The sequence below is a fragment of the Mauremys mutica genome, chromosome 1 (genome assembly GCF_020497125.1).
Source record: "Mauremys mutica isolate MM-2020 ecotype Southern chromosome 1, ASM2049712v1, whole genome shotgun sequence".
NCBI classification, from domain to species: domain Eukaryota; kingdom Metazoa; phylum Chordata; order Testudines; family Geoemydidae; genus Mauremys; species Mauremys mutica.
In genome coordinates, this window is record NC_059072.1 from 139,314,421 (window position 1) to 139,337,943 (window position 23,523).

Consider the following 23,523-nt stretch of genomic DNA (forward strand, 5'->3'; position numbering starts at 1 on the left):
GATGTCATGGTAAGTCACCTGAGCAAACGACGCTGACATCCTCAGCAATTCCTGGCTGCTCTGTCTCAGACGTGGAGATGATGCAGAGTGTCAGATTACTCTCGTTTCCTGCACACTGGACCCTTCTCAGCCCCACGGGGCCTGTTCCTTGCTCAGTCTTAGGGAGGTTATAAGCTTTCTCAGCGACTCCGCACTCGAGCTGCCTGCACACCACGCTGGCATCATTCATGTCCCACTGATCATCCAGCACTCTGCTCCACACACCATGGAGGGAAATCTCAACTCTCCCATCACATCGGCTCTCTCCATTCATCAGTCTGAGCGATTCTGAACGACCTGGGCTCAGGAGAGATGGGAAATACACTGAATAACACTGCCTGTTGTACATTAGAAATAATGCAGAGTATGCAAGAAATTATGGAAAGTTTCTAACTAAGAGGGTATTAAGACAGTGATTGGTGTGCATCACACGGTTAAAAGGAGTAACCTCTGCAGAAGGTAGTCTTCTTTTTTAATCTCTAAGTGTAGGGTGCTCTAAGGATTGTAACACCCAATTGGACAGAGGGGCTTGTTAGCATATCCTGAGAGATGCTAGGCTCGCAGCTACACTCTATTTTTAGTGTGCCAGTGTCCTTGAGCTGAGAATGACATGCCCAGCAAAAAATGTAGACATACCTGTGGCCCAGCGAGTCCCCCAGTGGCAACCCTAACTCCATACCACAACTCTGCTCTGGCCTGACACACTCATTGTCCTAACTCACAGGTGTCAAAATGTGCATCTAAAAGGTGTTGTGTAAGGTGTTATTGTCATAAACAGTTAGTTAAGGGTTAAGGTTTTGTTTTTGACCTGTAAAGGGTTAACAAGCAGTACCTGCGGACACCTGACCAGAGGACCAATCAGGGACAAGATAATTTCAAATCCCTGTGGAGGGAAGTTTTTTTTTTTCCTGTTCTTTGTTTTTTTAGAGAGTCTCTCTTGGGAGTTGAGAGAGTCCAGACATCTTAGTCAAGTCCTCCCAGGTTTCTGCAATAAATTAGTTCTATTTGCAACCTAGCAAGTTCCAGTTTGTTAACTGTTTTACTGCCACTCATGATTGTGTGTCTTCTGGTGCTGGCCACACCCCTCTGTAGTCAGTAATATTTCTGGGTGGTTTGGTAGTGCTGGCCACACCCCTCTGCAGTCAGTGAACTGTCTGTGTTGCTTGCTTCAGTTCCTAACCCTGTCTATTATCGACTAATCAAAGAAAAATCAAATCTATTGTTTTGCAAATTGTGTTCTGTGGGAATGACTGTGCTTTTGACCAAGAAAGAACCACCCCCCCTCCTCCCAAGAGCAAGACAAACCGGTTTAACCAGTGTCTCTCACCCTTGCTAAGTAGCTCTCAGTATGGGGTCTCCTGAAACAAAGGCTTGTCAGAAAACCTTACCCCTCCTTTCCCTCCAAGGTGCTTTTTGAAGCAACCAGAAAGAAAACGAAAAGAAAAAAATCCTTCTCTAACAAAGTATGTCAGAGGACTGTATTTCCTCCAGCTAAAGCTAGCTGAAAACTGCTCCAAAAACACTGTCCCCCTCCTTGCTCCCAAGAAGGTGGAAAACCTGTCTTGCAACTCTCTCTTGCAATTGCTAAGTACCCTCTCAGCAGGGAGTTCCTTGTAACAAAAGCCTGGTTAGAAAAACTGTATTCCCTTCAGCCAACCTAGCTGAAACTCCTTCTAATCCTGAAAACTGCTTTAAAACTGCCTTTTGGTAGAAATGCCTTGCCTCTGTATGGCTCTCAGGTTCGTCACCTCTGCCAACCATGTCATAGGTCTCACCCCCACTTAGAGCTGTTGGGTTCCAATATGGGGACCTGCATGAATTTATCTCTAAACTAAAATCCTAGTTTAGATCTGGTAAAAGCTGCCACCACCCAATAAGGTACGTGTATTAGGACACAGTCCTTCCCCAAAATCCTTGGGGATCCCAAGAGCCCCAAATCCATGGAGTTCTTACACCTAGGAGAAATAAACCATTCCCCCCTGCTTCCTTCCCCCTCCCTTTTCCTAGGAGAGATACCGGAATCCAACTACAGAGGGATACCTCCCTCCTCCCCTTTCCTTGAGAATCCACCCAAGGAAAGATCAACCAAGTCCTTTACAGAAAAGATTTATTAAAGAATAAAAAGAAAGTAACTGTCTCTGTAACCAAGATGGAACAATACACAGGGTCTAAACTTATCAATCTCTGGAGAGAATTCCCCCTCCCTTCTTTCTCAGTAAAAGCAATAACAGTACAGAATTAAAGAAATTCTATAGCAAAACACAGAATTGCAAATACAGAAATAAAAGTATAAGAATACTAGTTCCTTGCTAATACTCACTAGCTTGAATAGAAGAATTTATTGCAGAAACCTGGGAGGACTTGATTAAGATGTCTGGACTCTCTCAACTCCCAAGAGAGACTCTCTAAAAAAACAAAGAACAGGAAAAAAAAAAACTTCCCTCCACATGGATTTGAAATTATCTTGTCCCTGATTGGTCCTCTGGTCAGGTGTCCGCAGGTACTGCTTGTTAACCCTTTACAGGTCGAAAACAAAACCTTAACCCTTAACTAACTGTTTATGACAGTTATACAAACTGGTATCTCGCTGGTCATTAATATTGTTGTGTGGTGTATGAACAGGTAGGGTTGCCAACTTTTCAATTGCATAAAACTGAACACCTTTGCCCTGCCCCTCCCCTTCTATGAGGCCCTGCCCCCACTCACTCCAGCCCCCCTCCCCCCATCACTCGCTCTCCTCCATCCTCACTCACTTTCACTGGGTTGGGGTAGGTGGTTGGGGTGTGGGCTCCATCTGGGGGTGCAGGATCTGGCATGCGGTTGGGGATGAGGGGTTTAGGATGCAGGAAGGGACTCCGGGCTGGGGCCAAGGGGGTTGGGGTTTGGGAGGGGGTGCAGGCTCTGGCTGAGGGTGTGGGCTCTAGGGTGGAGCCAGGAATGAGGGATTTGGGATGTAGTAGGGGTTCAGGGCTGGGGCAGGAAGTTGAGGTACAGAAGGTGGTTCGGGGTGCAGGCTCCAGGAGGGAGTTTGGGTGCAGGAAGGCACTGAGGCCTGGGGCAAGGGATAGGGGTGCAAGTGTGGGTGTGGACTCTGGTAGGTAGTTTGGGTGCAGGAATGGGGCTCAGGGCTTGGGTAGGAGATTGGGGTGCAGGTTCCAGGAGAGAGTTTGGGTGCAGGAGGGGGCTCAGGGCTGTGATAGGGGGCTGGGGTGTGGGCTCTGGGATGGAGTTAGGGTGAAGGAGGGGGCTCAGGTCTGGGCCAGGGGATTGAGGTGGCGGTAGGGGTGAGGTCTGGGAGGGAATTAGGGTGCAGGATGGGGTTATGACCTGGCGCAGGAGGTTGGGGTGCAGGTGGAGGTTTGGGGTGCGGGCTCCGGCCGAACGGTGCTTACCTCAGGCCGCTCCCAGTCATTGAGGCAGTGGGGCTAAGACAGGCTCCCTTCTTGCCCTAACTCTGCGCTGCTCCCCGAAGCGGCCGGCATGTCCGGTCCCTAGGCAAAGGCAAGGCCAGGTGGCTCTGTGCGGTGCGCACCGCCCGCCCCCACAGCTCCCATTGGCTGCAGTTCCTGGCCAATGGCAGCTGCGGAGCCAGCGCTCGGGGCTTCCCTGGCCACCCCTGCATCTAGGGGCTGCAGGGACATGGAGCTGCACAGAGCCAGGGCAGGCAGGGAGCCTGCCTTAGCCTGGTTGCACCACCAACTGGACTTTTAACGGCTTGGTCAGCAATGCTGGAGCTGCAGGGCTCCTTTTCAACTGGGAGTTCTGGTTGAAAACTGGACTCCTAGCAGGGTTTAAAGAACGATAGCTGTGTGCTGGAAATATGTTCCTAAAATGTGTGCCTAAGCCCAGCTGTTCTAAACAAAGGGCTGTTGTTTCATGGGCTTGACCATGTCTCCATTGTAAATTAACCAAGGTGAGAGCAAAGACAAAGAAAAGCCCATTTAAATGTAAGGTAAACAAAGCCAGCAGGCAAGTAAGTGGGGGACGATGACCACTTAACAATCTTGATGGAGACCAGATTGATCCATGTCCTTCTTGCCCCTTCAAACAGGGTGAATGAACTTTGGGAAGATATGAGCAGAGGCAAAAAGCCATTTCGTTATCTATCACCTAGGAGACAAAGGGAGAGCAGCACCCTTTGAGCTCATGAAAAGTGGATCCTCTTGACTTGGAACCCAAGAGTAGCTGGAACTGACTCTAGGTGAGAAATCTGCTTAGACAGAGACACTAACTTTTTGGAGTTAAGTTTTAGTCACTAGAAAGTATGTTTTGTTTTACTTGTAACTATACCTGTATCTTCCATTGTTAATACTTATACCTTAAATACCTGTTCTTTGTTAATAGACTCACTCTAGTTTTATTACAAAACCACCGCAGTGCTGTGTACGAAACTGAAGGGTAAAATCCTGAGCCAAACTAGCTAGGCCGCTGTCTCTTTGGAGGCAGTTCACTTGATAACTTCTGTGAGTACCCAGTGAGAGGGACTGACCGCGGCCGAATGACGTCTCCGGGGAACTCGGGCACTGGGATTCATTGATGGTTCCCTGTAAGGCGAGGTTTGGACTGGCAGAATCCTGAGGAGTTGCTAGCCGGGCAGGCAAGCTGGTGTGGCAGGGAGCTGAGACTAGCTGAACAGCAGCAAAGCTCTCACTTGCTGAGGCAAAGCAGTAACCGTGTCTGACAATTCTGAGTGACCTGAGCAAGGCCTCACATCCCCTCACTTTCACCATCTGTAAAAAGGAGATGGTGATGATACCCACCTACTGCCCAGGAGTGTTGTGAGGATTAACTAATGTCTGGACAGTACTTTGAACACATCAAGTGCTACAGAATCAGGCCCTTGGGAGTCTCCAGTTAGTGCCCCACCACCACAAGTTCGTGGAGACTTTTAAAATTTTGGCTTTAATCACCAGAGGTAAAACTTTCAAAAGTGCCTTAATGACCAAGAACCTAAGTCCCTTTTGAAAGTGTGACCTAGGCAAAGAGAAGTTGAAGTCTCCATGGTACCGGGGCTCATAAGTGACTTATGCAAATGGCAGTTAAGTCCGTAAATCACTTGGTACTTTTGAAAATGTTACCATGGGCACCATCCACCCAGTGCAGTGAATGATGCAGGAGCTGAGTGGAACAAACAGTATGTGTGCCTGCAATTAGACTGTATCATAATGTATATGCATAAGGGGGCAGGGAGAATTAGCAATGTACAGACAACCTTACTGCTGGTATTTCCTAACTTTTGAGTATTTGACTTTCACTAAATAATATTATCCTTCTCTCTCTCTTTCTCTCTCTCTTTTTTTTTTGTATGTAAGGTAAATATTAGAGCTTGATGAAACCCCAATTTTTTTCCTGTGAAGTATTTTTCAAATGAAATATTTCAGTTTTTCTCTGGATTTCTGAAGCAGAACCAAGATTTTAACCTTTAAAAACAGAATGAGAATTATTGTTCAGATTCTAACTAAAATATTGTTTCATTTCAACTTCTGGAAACAAAAACTTAGTTTTCCATTCAGGAGCGGCTCCAGGCCCCAGCACGCCAAGCACGTGCTTGGGGCGGCATGCCACGGGGGGCGCTCTGCCGGTCGCTGGGAGGGTGGCAGGCAGCTCCGGTGGACCTCCCGCAGGCGTGCCTGCGGAGGGTCCGCTGGTCCCGCGGCTTCGGTGGAGCATCCGCAGGCATGCTTGCAGGAGGTCCACCAGAGCCGTGGGACCAGTAGACCCTCCGCAGGCACGTCTGTGGGAGGTCCACCGGAGCTGCGGGACCGGCGACCGGCAGAGCACCCCCCGCTGCGTGCCGCCGTGCTTGAGGCGGCGAAATGGCTAGAGCCGCCCCTGTTTCCATTTCCATTTTACAGTTTACAGATTTTTCTCATTTCTCCCCCTTTTTATTCCCACCCCACCCTCGCGCCCACCCATTTTTCCCACTGGAAAGGTGTGATTTTTTTTTAAGTGAGAGAAAGTGCTACATTCTTTGTGTCATGCTACCAAAAATATCTTCAGGGCAATCGTTATTTTCAGCAGTTTATAATGCAGCCAAAATGGAAGAAATTTCACTGAAGTAAGGGGAGGTGCTCTCCTGGCCCCAGCACTGACCCCCTTGCTGAATTGCAAAGGCCTGCTGCAAGCAATGAAGGCACGAGGGCTTCTCCAGAAGGTGGAGAGAATATTTTATAATAGAAAGTGTGAAGCAACCTCCATGTAGGGGGCGGCTCTCCCAGTAACTACAAGAGTAATGATTTGAAGAAGGATGGGGACAGTGAGTTGGTGACATTTATGAAACACTAAGGACAAATTCTGTCCCTGCTTTACTGCCCTGCATAAGCACATCTTTGCTGAAACTCTTCCTGGAGAATCCAAGGCTTTCCTAGGTCATAACTATTCTTTTGTGATAATATTTATTTTACTTTTACTTGTAATATTTTAATTATTATTATACATGCTTTAGAAACTAGCTCCCCCGCCCGTCTTGTGCCTTGAGTGTCCCCTGCTCTGGGGGCAGTGTCATTAATCCAGAATTACACTTACCTGAGCAAATCACACTGGCATCATTGTCGTGTGAGCACTTAGAGGCCCCCAGGGCAGTAACAGGGCAATGCCATAAATGAGGCTCATGCCCATTACAGTGAAATGTGTCTGTCCAGACAGAGCCAATTCCCTTTCCAAAATATGCTTCTCCTGGAGCTGATACAGCCAATCCACAGTTGAGCTGATGACAGAGAGCGTTGGCATCTGGTAAATCCCAGCGTGAGTCACAGAGGGTTCCCCAGGCACCATGAACCTGGATCTCCACCCTTCCTGAGCACACTGTGCTGCCGTTCACCAGCCGGAAACCTGTGTGCCCTGGGGAGAAGGGAGAAGGGGTTTAGAGGGGGAGTCTTGGAGCTATTTTATGTCTAAGAAAAGGAAAGTCAGGGAGATTGAGCCCATCCCGATTATATTGGATTGTTGAGGTTTTACTAGAAGCTGATACCAGCTCTATTATCCCAGCTCCCTACTGAGTGAGATCATTTATTGCTGCACCCTACTCTAGAATGCACAACACTGGGATTTTAGAGACATTGTGCCAAATTCTTACGTGAGCATATGGCACTGGCATCATTTGCATGTGAGCACGTCTGATTCCCGTATGATATCCTGGGACAGTACACGTGGTGTGACTCATTCCCTACACACTGGAATTCCTCAGTCCAGATTGGTCCTTGTCCTTTTCCGAAGTGAGCTCCTCCTGGGATAGATACAGCTGTTCCACACTGTAGTCCTTTACAGATAACACTGGCAGCTTTGAGATCAAAGTGTGCATCACAGATTGTAGCCCAGGTGTCTCTATGTCTTACTTCCACACGTCCTGAGCAGGCACTGTCCCCTCCAACCAGCTGAAGCTCAACATGTCCTAGAAAACCAATGAAGGATGAAAATTACAAAGGAGGTTTAGGGAGTTAGATGTTCCACTGCCCTAGAACTTTGTCCAAAAGCCCATCCTGGTGCAGTGGGGCAGTGCAGGCAGCAATTAGAAATGAAAAAAAAAATGTACAACAAATGGAAAGAGAGGAATTCACTAGCAATCAATATACATTAGAAGTTATGAAATATAGAAAATCTATAAGAGAAGCTAAAGCTATCTGTGACAAATACATAGTTGGCAGAGCTAAGAACAATAATGAGAATTTTTTAAAGTATGTTAGGAGCAAAACCAACCAAACAAATCCTAACAAAGGTGTAGGCCCATTACAAATGGATATGGTAAAATATTTCATAATGATGCAAATAAGGCAGAGGTGTTCAATAAACATTTCTGGTTTTGGATAGAAGCAGGATGTGTATTCATACTATGTGAAGAGGGTGAACCACTCTGCAGCCCATTGGTAACTAAGGAAGATGTTAAACAGTATCTACTAGGGATAAACTTTTTAAAAAATTGGCAGGCTGGACTAGTTTATAAAATCTTGGAATAAATAGAAATGTAGGACTGGAAGGAACCTCACGAAGTCAGCTAGTCCATACCTCGACACCAAGACAGGTTTAAGTATACCTAGTCCATCCCTGATAGATGTTTGTCGAACTTGTTCTTAAAAGTCACCAGTGACGGGGATTCCACAACCTCTCTTGGCACCTTGTCCCAGTACTTAACTATCCTTATAGTTAGAAAGTTTTTCCTAATATCTGACCAGACTCTCCCTTGATGCAATCTAAGTGGATTATTTCATGTCCTACCTACCCATCATAGAGAGAGAGCCCAAAACTGGACACAGTGCTCCAGCTGAGGCCTCTCCAGTGCTGAGTAAAGCAGGACAATTACCTCCTCTGTCTTATGTAGGACAATTCTGTTAATATAATCCAGAAGGACATTTCCTGTTTTAAAAACAGCATCACCCATTTCAGTCTGTGATCCAGTATAACCCCAGAACATTTTCTGCAGAACTGCTGCCTAGTCAGTTACTCCTCGTTTTGGATTTTTTGCATTTGATTTTTTCCTTCCAAAGACTAGAATTTTGTACTTGTCTTTACTGAATTTTAATTTACTGATTTCAAACCAATTCTCCAATATATCAAGGTCATTATGAATTCTAATACTCTCATCCAAACAGTTTGTGACTCCTCCCAGGTTTGTGTCATCCACACATTTGATGAGTTGATTGTCTACTCCATCATCTAAATCATTAATGAAAATATTGAATAGTACTAGGCCCAGGAGAGTGATATTATTTATGTATCCATGGAACACAGTGACCAGAGAGAAAAGTATTAAAGCAACTAAAGGCCAACAGGCATATGTCTTACCTAATCCTCAGCATTTCCCTCAAAACCTGGGCTGGCCCAACCCATCCCAGGTACCCCTGCTTCTGGGGACTGGGTTCACTCTCCTTCCCCGAAGACCCTGCCTCTCCCTCTTTGTTCATCAGGGCTCCCTTTTCATAGTTTCCAAGCTTTTTTGTCTAATTTTCCCACTTGAAGGGCCCCTCCCCTCTCCCAAGCTAGGGGGGTTGTGCCCGGCTTGGTCAGAGGCAAAAGTTCAAAGGCCTTGACCCCTGTAGTGTCAGTTAAGTACCAGTGACTGGGGTCTCTGTAGCCATTGTCTGCCTTGCTGGGACATGTGGGGAGCTCCAGCAGCAGTTACTCTTTGAACCCTGGTAGGAAATGGCAAAACAGCAATAAAAGCAACAGGGGTAACACATAATATACATAAACCTACAGATCTCTCCCATGGTCTTCACAGGGGTCATAGTGGACAAGCAACTGAACTAGAGCTCCCAGGGAGATGCTTTGAAAAGGCTGAGATGATCCTTGGAGGTTTAAACAGGGGGCCTGTGAGAGGATCTGGCTGAAATGCAGGATTTCCAGCTCACAGGAAATTTCGCTATTTCAAAACTTCCTGTGAACCAGAAACCCCTCAACAATTTGTTCTGGAAACACCAACACACGGAGTGTCCAACATGAAATTTGCTCCCAGGGACACCTGCAGATGCTGAGCGACACTGACATTCTTGTCAGTTTCATCAGTGCTAAGATTAAAACAAAAATGTCAATTTCTCTCAGCTGCTGATGGGGCTCCCAGGATGTGTGGCTCTTAGGCAGCCTCACCATGCAGAATGCCTTGGACTGGGGACCCCTGGGCTTCCAGTTTTCTGGGCCAGATGGTGTCCCAAATAGCCCACTGGCCTGAGAGTCTCGAAGCTCTGGGGTCCCCAGTCTGGGCAGTCTGCAACACAGGGCTGCCTCAGAGCCGCAGACCCTGGGAATTGGGATCCCACTGCACGATTTCTAAATTCCCTGCTGTGGAGCTGGGAGATGAGCCCTGGTTAAAGAAGGGGACAGAAGCAACTTTGTCTGTACAAAGTGCAAGCTGGTCTCCATATTGGAAGAGAAGGTTCAAGGTCTGGAGAAACAAGTATCAACCCTACGTTGCATAAGAGAAAATGAAGATTTCCTGTACAGATGTCAGGATATGCTTCTACGGGCACAACCTTCTGAAGAATCAGAGCAGGCTGAGCAGCGGGGACAGAAGGACAGTGAAGAAAATTGGCAGCATGTGACCTCCAGAAGAAGAAAGAGGAGTGTCCATGTACCAGCAATGCAGATACAGGTGAGCAACCGTTTTCATGTTCTCTCCACAGGTACTAATGCAGAGAGTGGACTAGATGGTACATCTGAAGGAAGGGAGCAGAAGGAGAGTCCACCAATTGGAAGGCATGAGATGCACTGTCCTAGGGATGGGGGTTCTACAACCGCCACTCCGAAGAGAAGGAGGAGGGTGGTGGTGATTGGGGACTCCCTCCTCAGGGGGACTGAGAGATCTATCTGCCGTCCCAATCGGGAAAGCTGAGAAGTGTGCTGTTTGACAGGAGCTAGGATTCACGATGTGACTGAGACACTGCTGAGACTCATCAAGCCCTCAGATCGCCACCCCTTCCTGCTTCTCCACATGGGCAAGAATGATACTGCCAAGAATGACCTTGAGCAGATCACTGCAGACTACGTGGCTCTGGGAAGAAGGATAAAGGAGTTTGAGGCGCAAGTGGTGTTCTCGTCCACCTTCCCTGTGGAAGAAGGTAGAGACTGTCGAATCGTGGAAGTTAAGGAATGGCTACGCAGGTGGTGTCGGAGAGAAGGCTTTGGATTCTTTGACCATGGGATGGTGTTCCAAGAAGGAGGATTGCTAGGCAGAGACGGGCTCCATGTGACAAAGAGAGGGAAGAGCATCTTCACAAGCAGGCTGGCTAACCTAGTGAGGAGGGCTTTAAACTAGGTTTACCGGGGTAAGGAGACCATAGCTCTGAGGTAAGTGGCGAAGTGGATACCAGGAGGAAGCGCGCGCAGTAGAGCACAAGATGGGAAGACTCCTGTCTCATACTGAGAAAGCAGGTCCATCAGCGAGTTATCTTAAGTGCTTATACACAAATGCAAGAAGCCTGGGAAACAAGCAGGGAGAACTGGAAGTCCTGGCACAGTCATGGAATTATGATGTGATTGGAATGATAGAGACTTGGTGAGACGAGGCTTTCTTCCAGCAACTAACAGAAGTTGCTAGATCACAGGCCCTGGTTCTCATGGGTGACTTTAATCACCCCGATATCTGCTGGGAGAGCAATACAGCAGTGCACAGGCAATCCAGGAAGTTTCTGGAAAGTGTAGGGGACAATTTCCTGGTGCAAGTGATGGAGGAACCAACTAGGGGAAAAGCTCTTCTTGACCTGCTGCTCACAAACAGGGAAGAAATAGTAGAGGAAGCAATAGTGGATGGGAACCTGGGAGGCAGTGACCATGAGATGGTCGAGTTCAGGATCCTGACACAAGGAAAAAGGGAAAGCAGTAGAACAGAGACCCTGGACTTCAGAAAAGCAGACTTCGACTCCCTCAGGGAACTGATGGGCAAGGTCCCCTGGGAGAATAACATGACGGGGAAAGGAGTCGAGGAAAGCTGGCTGTATTTCAAAGAAACCTTATTGAGGTTGCAGGAACAAACCATCCCGATGTGTAGGAAGAAAAGTAAATATGGCAGGCGACCAGCTTGGCTTAACAGTGAAATCCTTGCTCGTCTTAAACACAAAAGAACAGCTTACAAGAAGTGGAAGATTGGACAAATAACCAGGGAGGAGTATAAAAGTATTGTTCAGGCATGCAGGTGTGAAATCAGGAAGGCCAAATCACACTTGGAGTTGCAGCTAGCCGGAGATGTTAGGAGTAACAAGAAGGGTTTCTTTAGGTATGTTAGCAACAGGAAGAAAGTCAAGGAAAGTGTGGGCCCCTTGCTGAATGAGGGAGGGAACCTAGTGACAGAGGATGTGGAGAAAGCTAGTGTACTCAATGCTTTTTTTGCCTCTGTCTTCACAGACAAGGTCAGCTCCCAGACAGCTGCACTCTGCAGCACGGTATGGGGAGGAGGTGACCAGCTCTCTGTGGAGAAAGAAGTAGTTCGGGGCTATTTAGGAAAGCTGGACGAGCACAAGTCCATGGGGCCGGATGCGCTGCATCCGAGGGTGCTAAAGGAGTTGGCCGATAAGATTGCAGTGCCATTGGCCATTATCTTTGAAAAATCATGGCGATCGGGGGAGGTCCCGGATGACTGGAAAAAAGCTAATGTAGTGCCCATCTTTAAAAAAGGGAAGAAGGAAGATCCAGGGAACTACAGGCCAGTCAGTCTCACCTCAGTCCCTGGAAAAATCATGGAACAGGTCCTCAAGGAATCAATCCTGAACCACTTAAAGGAGGGGAAAGTGATCAGGAACAGTCAGCATGGATTCACCAAGGGCAAGTCATGCCTGACTAACCTAATTGCCTTCTATGACGAGATAACCGGCTCTGTGGATGAGGGGAAAGCAGTGGATGTACTATTTCTGGACTTTAGCAAAGCTTTTGATACAGTCTCCCACAGTATTTTTGCCAGCAAGTTAAAGAAGTCTGGGCTGGATGAATGGACGGTAAGGTGGATAGAAAACTGGCTAGATCGTCGGGCTCAACGGGTAGTGATCAATGGTTCCATGTCTAGTTCGCAGCCGGTATCAAGTGGAGTGCCCCAAGGGTCGGTGCTGGGGCCGGTTTTATTCAATATCTTCATTAACGATCTGGAGGATGGTGTGGACTGCACCCTTAGCAAGTTTGCAGATGACACTAAACTGGGAGGAGTGGTTGATACGCTGGAGGGTAGGGATAGGATACAGAGGGACCTAGACAAATTAGAGGATTGGGCCAAAAGAAATATGATGAGGTACAACAAGGACAAGTGCAGAGTCCTGCACTTAGGATGGAAGAATCCCATGCACTGCTACAGACTAGGGACCGAATGGCTGGGCAGCAGTTCTGCAGAAAAGGACCTAGGGGTTACGGTGGACGAAAAGCTGAATATGAGTCAACAGTGTGCCCTTGTTGCCAAGAAGGCTAATGGCATTTTGGGTTGTATAAGTAGGGGCATTTCCAGCAGATCAAGGGATGTGATCATTCCCCTCTACTCAGCACTGGTGAGGCCTCATTTGGAGTACTGTGTCCAGTTTTGGGCCCCACACTACAAGAAGGATGTGGATAAATTGGAGAGAGTCCAGCGGAGGGCAACAAAAATGATTAGGGGGCTGGAGCACATGACTTATGAGGAGAGACTGAGGGAACTGGGATTGTTTAGTCTGCAGAAGAGTAGAATGAGGGGGGATTTGATAGCTGCTTTCAACTACCTGAAAGGGGGTTCCAAAGAGGATGGATCTAGACTGTTCTCAGTGGTAGAAGATGACAGAACAAGGAGTAATGGTCTCAAGTTGCAGAGGGGGAGGTTTAGGTTGGATATTAGGAAAAACTTTTTCACTAGTAGGGTGGTGAAGAACTGGAATGGGTTACCTAGGGAGGTAGTGGAATCTCCTTCCTTAGAGGTTTTTAAGGTCAGGCTTGACAAAGCCCTGGCTGGGATGATTTAGTTGGGTTTGGTCCTGCTTTGTGCAGGGGGTTGGACTAGATGACCTCCTGAGGTCCCTTCCAACCCTGAGATTCTATGAGATAACTCACATGACTGGAGTACTGTAATGGATAGATATAAAGAGTTCAGGAGGGACAGGCAGGGCAGAAAAGGTGGGGGAGTTTCATTGTATGTAAGAGAACAGTATGACTGCTCAGAACTCTAGTACGAAACTGCAAAAAAACCTGAGTTCAGAATTGTGAGCAAGAAGCGTGATGTCGTGGTGGTCTATAGCAGACTCCCACCAGACGAGGGGGATGAGGTGGATGAGTGTAGTGAGTCTGTGTGGCTCCCCTCCTGCCAGGCTGAGGGAGCTCCCTTGCTAACCCCCCAGTGGGCGGAGCTTCCACCATCAGTCCCCGCCCCCTGGAAGTCAAGGGGCGGGGCAGGAAGTAGAAAAGGAATGCACCAAAGCTCAGTCAGACGGCAGCCGCCGCCGCGAGCAGACGTGCCGGCGGGAGCTCCTGGCTGGGAGCCTTCCTCGGCCCGAGGCAACTGCCCTGCCTGGCCGGAGCTTCCCTGCGCCCACTACGACGAAGAGCCTCCCCGGAGCCGGTACTGGGAGGAGCCCCCAGGCTTGCCTAGCGCCCGCTACGACGAGGAGCCCCCAGGCTTGCCGAGCACCCGCTACTACGAGGAGCCCCCCAGGCCCTGCTGTTACCTGGAGGAGCCGCCCGAGCAGTCCTGGCCCAACTTACCAGAGGAGCTGCCGGACCTGCCGCCAAGCCCGGGTCCAGAGGAGCCGATGCAGATGGACTGGCCCGAACCCAGTGCGACCGACGAGGTAGGCCCTGAGGGGGGAATGGAGTGTAGCCCGGGGGTAGCCGACCCCTATCAGGCTGCGGGCACCGACGTGCCCATGTCAGTGTGTTGCGGATCCACGCCGCTGCTAGGGCCCCGGGCTGGGACACAGTGGAGTGGGTGGGCCTGTGTCCCCCCTGCCACCCCACTCACGGGTGGCAGTCTCCCCCCTCACACCAGCACCCCGACCCAAAGGTCTGGACTTACCGGTTGTTTGCTCCGCTCCTGACTGAGGACCTGAGTCCCTGAACTTGAACTGCTGCTCAGCCCTGCCGGAGGGTCTGAGCCCTGTGTTTGTTGCTGCCCCGCCCTGAGCTAGGGCCTGGGCTTATACACTGAACTGCTGCTCAGCCCTGCCGGAGGGTCTGAGCCCTGTGTTTGTTGCTGCCCCGCCCTGAGCTAGGGCCTGGGCTTATACACTGAACTGCTGCTCAGCCCTGCCGGAGGGTCTGAACCCTGTGTTTGTTGCTGCCCCGCCCTGAGCTAGGGCCTGGGCCTAACTGTACTGCTGTTGCCCAGCCCCTGCTCCAGAGGGCCTGGGCCTAATTGTACTGCTGTTGCCCAGCCCCTGCTCCAGAGGGCCTGGGCCTACGTGTACTGCTGTTGCCCAGCCCCTGCTCCAGAGGGCCTGGGCCTACGTGTACTGCTGTTGCCCAGCCCCTGCTCCAGAGGGCCTGGGCCTCCTAACGTTGTTCCCTGGCACTCAAGCAGACTAACAGGAGACAAGAAGTGAGTCGGAGTGGCTCCCCTCCTGCCCGCTGGAGGGTCGAGCCCCGACCAACTGATTACAATGAGGCTTTCTTCAGGCAACTAACATAAGTTACTAGATCACAGGCCCTGGTTCTCATGGGGGACTTCAATTACCCCAATATCTGCTGGGAGAGCAATACAGAAGAGTGCACAGACAACCCAGGAAGTTTTTGGAAAGTGTAGAGGACAATTTCCTGATGCCAATGCTGGAGGAACCAACTAGAGGCAGAGCTCTTCTTGACCTGCTGCTCACAAACCAGGAAGAATTAATAGGGGAAGCAAAAGTGGATGGGAACCTGGGAGGCAGTGACCATGACATGGTTGAGTTCTGGATCCTGACAAAAGGAAGAAAGGAAAGCAGCAGAATACAGACCCTGGACTTTGACTCCCTCAGGGAACTGATGGGCGGGATCCCCTGGGAGAATAACATGAGGGGGAAAAGAGACCAGGAGAGCTGGCTGTATTTTAAAGAATCCTTACTGAGGTTGCAGGAACAAACCATCCCAATGTGTAGAAAGAATAGTAAATATGGCAGGCGACAAGCTTGGCTTAACAGTGAAATCCTTGCTGATCTTAAACACAAAAAAGAAGCTTACAAGAAGTGGAAGATTGGACAAATGACCAGGGAGGAGTATATATTTTTTTCCAGACAAAAGGCATTATATATATATATATATATATATATGAAACAATTTTAAATAGGCAATTTAATACAGGTATTTAACAGGCTTGCAGCCCCACTATCGGCTCCCTATGCCCTCCCCACCCACTGGCGGACCCTGCGGACCAGTGATCCCCGTACCTGCTGCCCACAGTGGTCAGCTGTCTTACGGCATTCGGGAGGCTGGGGGGAGATAAGGGGAGCAGCCTCCCCCTTCCCTCCCCTGCCTCCTCCCTGCGGCCATCGGCTAGTTTGCGGCATTCGGGAGGCTGTGGGGAGGAGCAAGGATGCAGCTCGCAGCATCCTCCTTCCCTCCCCTGCCTTCTGCCTGCAGCAATCAGCTGGTTTGCAGCGTTCGGGAGGCAGGGGAAAGGAGTGAGGATGTGGTGTGCTACTTTCCCCCTCCCTTCCTTGCCTCCTGAGTGCCGAGGGCCAGCTGGCTGTCACGGGAGGGAGGCGGGGGGAGGCTGCGCGCTGTGTCCTCACTCCTCCCTCCAGCCTCCTGAAAGCCGCAAGACAGCCACAGGCAGGATGCGAGGGGTGGAGGAGACTGTGCACTGTGTCCTCGTTCCTTGCCCCAGCCTCTTGGGTGCTGTGGGATGGCTACTTGTCATGGGCGGGAGGTGGGTGTGCGGGGGGAGGGCGCTGGTCCATGGGGTCTGCCTGCGGACGGTGGGCACTGGGGTGGGGGGTAAGGGAGCTGATGGGAGGGCTGCCAGCTGTGGACAAAGTAGGCAGCTTAACAACGTTATAGTGGAGCATTGCATAACTTTAAACAAGCATGTTCTGTAATGGAGCAGGGACATTAACATCGAAACAAAGTTAAGCGAGAAGATGTTAAGGGGGAATTATTGTATTTAGTCTGCAGAAAAGAAGAATAAGGGGGGATTTGATAGCTGCTTTCAGCTACCTGAAAGGAGGTTTCAAAGAGGATGGATCTAGACTGTTCTCAGTGGTAGCAGATGACAGAACAAGGAGTAATGGTCACAAGTTGCAGTGGAGAGGTTTAGGTTGGATATTAGGGAAAAAAAATTGACTAGGAGGGTGGTAAAGCACTGGAATGGGTTACCTAGGGAGGGGGTGGAATCTCCTTCCTTAGAGGTTTTTAAGGTCAGGCTTGACAAAGCCCTGGCTGGGATGATTTAGTTGGTGATTGGTCCTGCTTTGAGCAGGGGGTTGGACTAGATGACCTCCTGAGGTCCCTTCCAACCCTGATATTCTATGATTCTATGACTCCTTTCTCAATGGCAGGGTTGCGCTGAAGCTGCAGATTATAGAGCACCAGGGTCTCTGGTGCTGGGGCAGTCTACATGGTGCAGCTACCCCAGAGCAGCTGACCTGAGAAGACTGGGGTACCTCGCCCCAAGGCAGTCTGCATGGCAGGGCTGGCTGGAGCCCCCCCAAGAGAGCTGGAACTTAACCATGCAGATTTCTGCCACAACCCAGCCTGTGGTCTGGAGAAAGTTCATTGCACCCGACACACTTTCTTGGGAAATGTCGAGTTCAACAAACCAGCATTTTCCAATGAAGCTCCATTTTTTTGGATAATTTCTGACCAGGGCCATGATTTTACCTCTGTATACAGCATGGTGAGAGCGATACTGCATCCAGCTGTGCTGTCCATGTTTTAAGAAGGATATTAAAAAAATGGAAAGGGTGCAGAGAAGAGCCACAAAGATTATTTGAGGGCTGGAAAATCTGCCTTGCAGTGAGATATTCTAGGAGCTCCATCTCTTTATTTTTAAAAAAGAAGACCAGGAGGTGACGGGTTTATACTATATAAGTACTTTTACTTGTGCAGGGACAAAACACTGGTAGTAGAGGCCTCTTTATTCTAGAGGAGAAAGGCAAAACAAGAACAAATGGCTGGAAGTTAAAGGCAGCTAAAGTCATATTAGAACTAAGCCAAACATTTTTCATAGTGAGGGCGATTAACCATTGGAGCAAACTAAAAGGGAAGCAGAAGATTATTCACCTCCTGAAGTATTTAGATGAAGACTGGATGCCTTTCTGGAAAATGTGCTATAGCCAAAAAAAATTATTGGGTTCAGTTCAGGAGTAACTGGATTAACTTCTATAGCCTGTTACCCAGGAGGCCAGACTATATAATCTAATGCTTCCTTCTGCTCTTAAAAAAATCTATGAAACTCTGTATCTAAAAGGAAGTTAAAATTGTAAAGTCAAGCACTCAGACATTCAGAATGCCAGACTCGTGCTGTCCTCTGTAACCTTAATTAGTCCCTGTTGTATTTCCATTGTGATACAGTCTTTAATTACATCATCAAATGCTATTTTTGCCCCAGGACCCTGCCTCATTCAGTGCACAGGACATGTGGTGCTGACTGAATGGGTGGATGGTCAATAGTTCTTTTTATACTCATTGTTTGACACGTGGCCCCAGCCCCTATGTACTGCACGTCATCCAAAGTGAACTCCCAAAACAGAATTTTTCATTTCCTCATGGGCTTCTCTATGGCTCATTTCTATGGTAGCTGAGTGCTTCACAAACATTAAATAATTTCTCTTCGCAACACTTCTGGGAGGCAAGGTAGTGTTGTTATCTCCATTTTACACATGGGGAACTGAAGCCCAGAGACACTATCATTTTGGGTGCCCAACTTGAGACACCAGGTCCTGATTTTTCAGAGTCCTTAGCATTATACAGCACTTAGTATGTTCAGAGCACAGCACCTACTGACTTCAGTTTACAGCAGTGAGTGCTCAGCACTTCTGCAAATCAGACCCCCACGGTTACAAGGGGGCCACCCATAAAATGAGGAACACACAATTAATGACCACCTGGGAAACATTTGGTTTCAGTGACTTGCCAAGGATCACATAGGAACTCTGTGGCAAAGGCTGGGATAGACTTTAATTCTTCATCGAGAAAATAGCTTGGTATCACGTAATTAAAGATGGTATCTTAACACATCCGTACAGGTGGGCCAAAATAAAGTTGCAAAGACAGCTTTAATTCTGCCATTTCCTTATTTTTTACTGCTCAACTTTGCAAACTTAATGTGCCTTACAAGTAAAGGTTTGTGCATAATTCCCTAGGTTTTTAAGGAAAGCAAACTGAAAAAAACCAGACCTAAATGGCGCCTGAACCAAAAGTCTGGTTTCCACTGGGCGCGGCAAAGCACTGCTCAGCGGGGGTGGCTTCGTACCAGCGGACAGGCTCCTTGAGACTATCCAGTGAGTGACGATGTGGGGGAGGGGAGAGTGAGCAATGGAGGCAGGGCCTTGGGGGAAGAGACAGAGAAGGTGCGGGGCCTCAAGGAAAGAGCTGGAGCAGGAGCGGGGGAAGAGGTGGAGAAGGGCGTGGCCTTGGGAGGAAGAGGCAAGGCATGGGGTAGAGACTTGAGGATCCAACTACTAGCCATTAGAAAGATGCCAACCCTGTGACACCCACATGGGTCATGAGCAGGGTTGGAACCTTTAGATCCATCACAGAAACCACTGCCACTTGAGCTAATGGAGTAACTGACAGTAGTAGTAGGTTGTCATCCTCTTTGTGGACCAGCACTAGAGGGGGATCAGAAAATTTTGTTGGAGGGTTTGACAGATATTTGCTGACGGCAGGGGAATGGCAAAACTCAGGGATACTGGGATCCATTCCATGCTCTGGAGAGGTGTGTTCTAGTAGTGACAGACCCTTCTTCCCCTGTTCCCCTAAACCTAACCCATTCTGCCCCATCCCCTCCAAGCTGTCCCTGTCCCAGTCCTGTCTCTTCTCCATCCCTTGCTCTTTTGCAGTCCCATTCTCCTTGTCTACACAGTTCCCATCTCGACTCCTCAAGCTTCTCATCCCCAGTCCCAGTCTCCTTGCCAAGCCAGTGCTAGACTTCACCTCTGGCTTCCCCAGACAAGTCCTACTTCACCCCCTGTTCTCTGTGCTGTCCCTCCCCTCTGGGGTCCTTAGCTGATCTGTTTCTCACACATATCCTTGTCGTGAGTTGTCCTGTCTGCCCCAAGCCCCAGTTTCCCTCCCTGGATGCCTCATCCAGTCTCAGGGTTTCTCTCTACACACACTTAGTTTGGGGCAAACTGGGGTGTAAATTTACCTTGCACTAGCCTACTGCACACTGAGTGTCCGTGTGGAGCCTGCTGCTGCGCACTAACATTTCCCTAATGCTTGGAAATGGGATAGATCAAAGCACACGAGGGAACTGTTAGGGCTTCTCTTCGCTACCACACTAAATCAGTGCCACTGTATAGATGCAGCGGTGCCAATTTAGCATGTCTGGTGAAGACGCATTACGTCGATGGGAGAGCGCTCTCCTGTCGACATAATTGGGCATAGAATAATAAAATATTAGGGTTGGAAGAGACCTCAGGAGGTCATCTAGTCCAACCCCCTGCTCAAAGCAGGACCAACACCAACTAAATCATCCCAGACAGGGCTTTGTCAAGCTGGGCCTTAAAAACCTCTAAAGATGGAGATTCTACCACTTCCCTAGGTAACCCATTCCAGTGCTTGACCACCCTCCTAGAGAAATAGTGTCTCCTAATATCCAACCTAGACCTCCCCCACTGCAACTTGGGACCATTGTTTCTTGTTCTGTCATCTGCCACCATTGAGAACAGCCTAACCCCATCCTCTTTGGAACCCCCCTTCAAATAGTTGAAGGCTGCTATCAAATCCCCCCTCACTTTCCTCTTCTGCAGATTAAATAACCCCAGTTCTCTCAGCCGCTCCTCATAAGTCATGTGCCCCAGCCCCCTAATCATTTTCATTGCCCTCCACTGGACTCTCTCCAATTTGTCCACATCCCTTCTGTAGTGAGGGAAACAAAACTGGACGCAATACTCCAGGTGTGGCCTCACCAGTGCTGAATAGAGGGGAATAATCACATCCCTCAATCTGCTGGCAATGCTCCTACTAATATAGCCCAATGTGCCATTGGCCTTCTTTGCAAGAAGGACATGCTGCTGACTCATATCCACCTTATCATCCACTGTAATCTCCAGGTCCTTTTCTGCAGAACTGCTGCTTAATCAGTCGGTCCCCAGCCTGTAGAGGTGCATGAGATTCTTCCATCCTAAGTGAAGGACTCTGCACTTGTCCTTGTTGAACCTCATCAGATTTCTTTTGGCCCAATCCTCCAATTTGTCTAGGTCACTCTGAACCTATCCCTACCCTCTATTATATCTACCTCTCCCCACAGTTTAGTGTCATCTGCAAATTTGCTGAGGGTGCAATTAATCCCATCATCCAGATCATTAATAAAGATTTTTAACAAAACCGGTCCCAGGACCGACCCCTGGGGCACTCCGCTTGATACTGGCTGCCAACTAGACATTAAGCCACTGATCACTACCCATTGAGCCCAACAATCTAGCCAACTTTCTATCCACCTTATAGTCCACCTCATTGAGAGGCAGAAGCTACACTGGTGGAGAGTGTCTCCACCTGACATAGTGCGATGTAGACACTGCTTTAAGTCAATGTAAGTTACAGTGCTCATGGGGAAAGAGGGGCAGTATTTTCACAGTAGGTTTACACCCAAGCTTGCCACAAAATAAATGTGAATGTAGATCTGCTCTCAGTCTCCCACAACCCGCCCTGGCTGCTTATTCCAATCTTGTCATCCAGTTAGTCTTGGACTCCCCCGACACCCTGGTTCCTGATCTGATCTGTTTTTCCTCACTCACCTCCAGTTCCTCCCCACTGGTTCCCAGTCCCACATTCCTCACCCAGTCAGTCCCAGTCTCCCCAGCTCCCAATCTCCTTGCTCAGTAAGTCACAATCTCTCCCCACCCGCTCCCTGTCCTAATCGCCCTGCCTAGCCAGTCCGAGTCTCTTTCCCCCTCCTCGTGGTCCCATTCTCCTTGCCCAGCCAGTCCCCATCTCTCTCTTTCTCTCCCAGTTCCAGTTTCTCTCCATCCACCAGCCTCCAGGCTCAGAATATTCCCCCTGCATCCTTATCCTCATCTACTTTCCCCTCTCACCCTGGTCTGCATTCAATTCAGGTAGCTTCATCCCCACACTGCCTGTGCCCAATGGGTGGAGTCAGTCTCCTTCATCTCATTTCTGGTGCCACTCCATCCCACAGCAGCCAGGAGCATAATTTCTGCATAATTTTATTAGTTACACATCTTGCCACTGCTGCAACCCCTTTTTGGAGGCCATCACCTTGTTGCGGTGAAGGAGCTTGTGTGTGCCAACGATCCTCAGAGCTATGCTGTCGGGAGCTTCATTTTTCTTCAAATTTGGTATAATGAGAAGATTCTGGAAGACTTGAGAAATGCCAACATTGTTACCATCTTTTAAAAAGGAGATAAGTTTGATTGTGGAAATTATCATGGCATTTCCTTGCCATTACAGCAGGGAAAATTCTTGCCCGTATGCTCTTTAACCGATTACTTCCCCTTGCTGAGGAAATATTGCCAGAATCTCAGTGCAGGTTCAGACCATCCCACAGGACAACTGACAAGACTTTCATTGCTCACCAAATCCAGGAAAATTCTCGGGAGAAAAATGTACATTGCCTTCACTGATTTGACAAAGGCCTTCAACTTTTTCCAATCACGAAGCCCTTTGAAAAATGCTGGCCAGATTTGGCTGCCTTCCAAAATTTATTCAGGGCCTAAGGCTTCTTCATGATGAGATGACTGCCACTGTTCTCTGTAATGGCCTGGAGATGGATCCTTTTGTCATTAAAACTGGGGTTAAGCAAGGATGTGTTATTGCAGCATCCCTGTTCTCCATGTATTTAGCAGTCATTTTGGTCCTTGTTAAAGCCCACACATCCCCACTGGAGTTGACATTCAATACAGAATGGATGGGCAGCTTATTAATCTTTGACGTTTCAGCTTAAAGTCTAAAGTCCTCAGTGTGTCCTTTACTGACCTTCAGTACGCTTATAACTGTGCCATCATCATACATACTGAGAATTACTTTCAGTCCTCACTGGATTTTTTTCCACAAACTTACCAAAGCCTACGACTCTCACTCAATATCAAGAAAACCAAAGTGCTCCATCAGCCTGCTTCAGGCCTTGCACATGAGCCACCACAAATCACCACTGAGGGCCAGAGAGTTGAGGACTTCTGTTACCTCGGTAGCCAACTTTCTCAAAAGGCAAAAATTGACAGTGAGATCCAGCACAGGATCCATTGCACAAGTGCTTCCTTTGGGAAACTGCTCTGGTGTGTTTTCACAGCCCTTGGAAGGACACCAAGATCCAGGCCTATGACATAATTGTTAATCTTACACTCCTTTATAGATGCGAAACCTGGGTGACCTATCAACAGCACCTCAAGAGTCTGGAGATGTACCACCAAAGATGCCTCTGGAAGATCCTTTGCATCGAGTGGGAAGATCACTGCACTAACACCAGCATCCTCATTGAAGCCAATGTCACCAGCATTGAAACAATGATCCTCACTCACCTTGTCTCTCTAATATCCTGCGACTAACATGGCTACAACAACACTGCAGATAAGGAGGCGACTTTTACTTTTTGGAAACTTCTAGTATTCTCTCAGGACAGCATCTCTCAAAAATTGCTTCATGCAGAAACATCACAGCTCCTGTATGTGTCTGTTCTCAGTGATATCCAGGGAACAGGCAGTTTGTATATGGCTGAGTGGTTATTTCTGGAATAATTCTGAATGGGCCCAATCCTGAGTCCTTTATTCTGTTTTTACTCAGTCTTTACAAAGCAAACTCACATTACAGTCACTGGCTGCCTGCCTGAGTAAGGAAACCTGGGTTTGGCCCTAGGAGCTGGCCCTGTACCTCTATCCAGGGAAGACGGGGCTTAGTGACAAGAATGGACATAACCATAAGTGCCATGGAAAGACTCATCCTCCTCTCCAACCTTCAGCACAG

The 23,523-nt window shown here is 48.6% G+C and overlaps 1 protein-coding gene across 1 annotated transcript in view; it reads right to left on the reverse strand.

The window, feature by feature from the left end:
- Positions 1 to 23,523, reverse strand: part of LOC123355760 (scavenger receptor cysteine-rich type 1 protein M130-like) — a 301,663-nt gene that overhangs the window by 160,264 nt on the left and 117,876 nt on the right. Inside the window, exons 5-7 of the mRNA XM_044998406.1 lie at positions 7,115 to 7,429; positions 6,565 to 6,879; positions 19 to 336 (exon numbers count right to left, since the gene is read on the reverse strand). Coding sequence (XP_044854341.1) covers positions 19 to 336; positions 6,565 to 6,879; positions 7,115 to 7,429 — 948 coding nt within the window. The remainder of the gene's footprint in view (positions 1 to 18; positions 337 to 6,564; positions 6,880 to 7,114; positions 7,430 to 23,523) is intronic.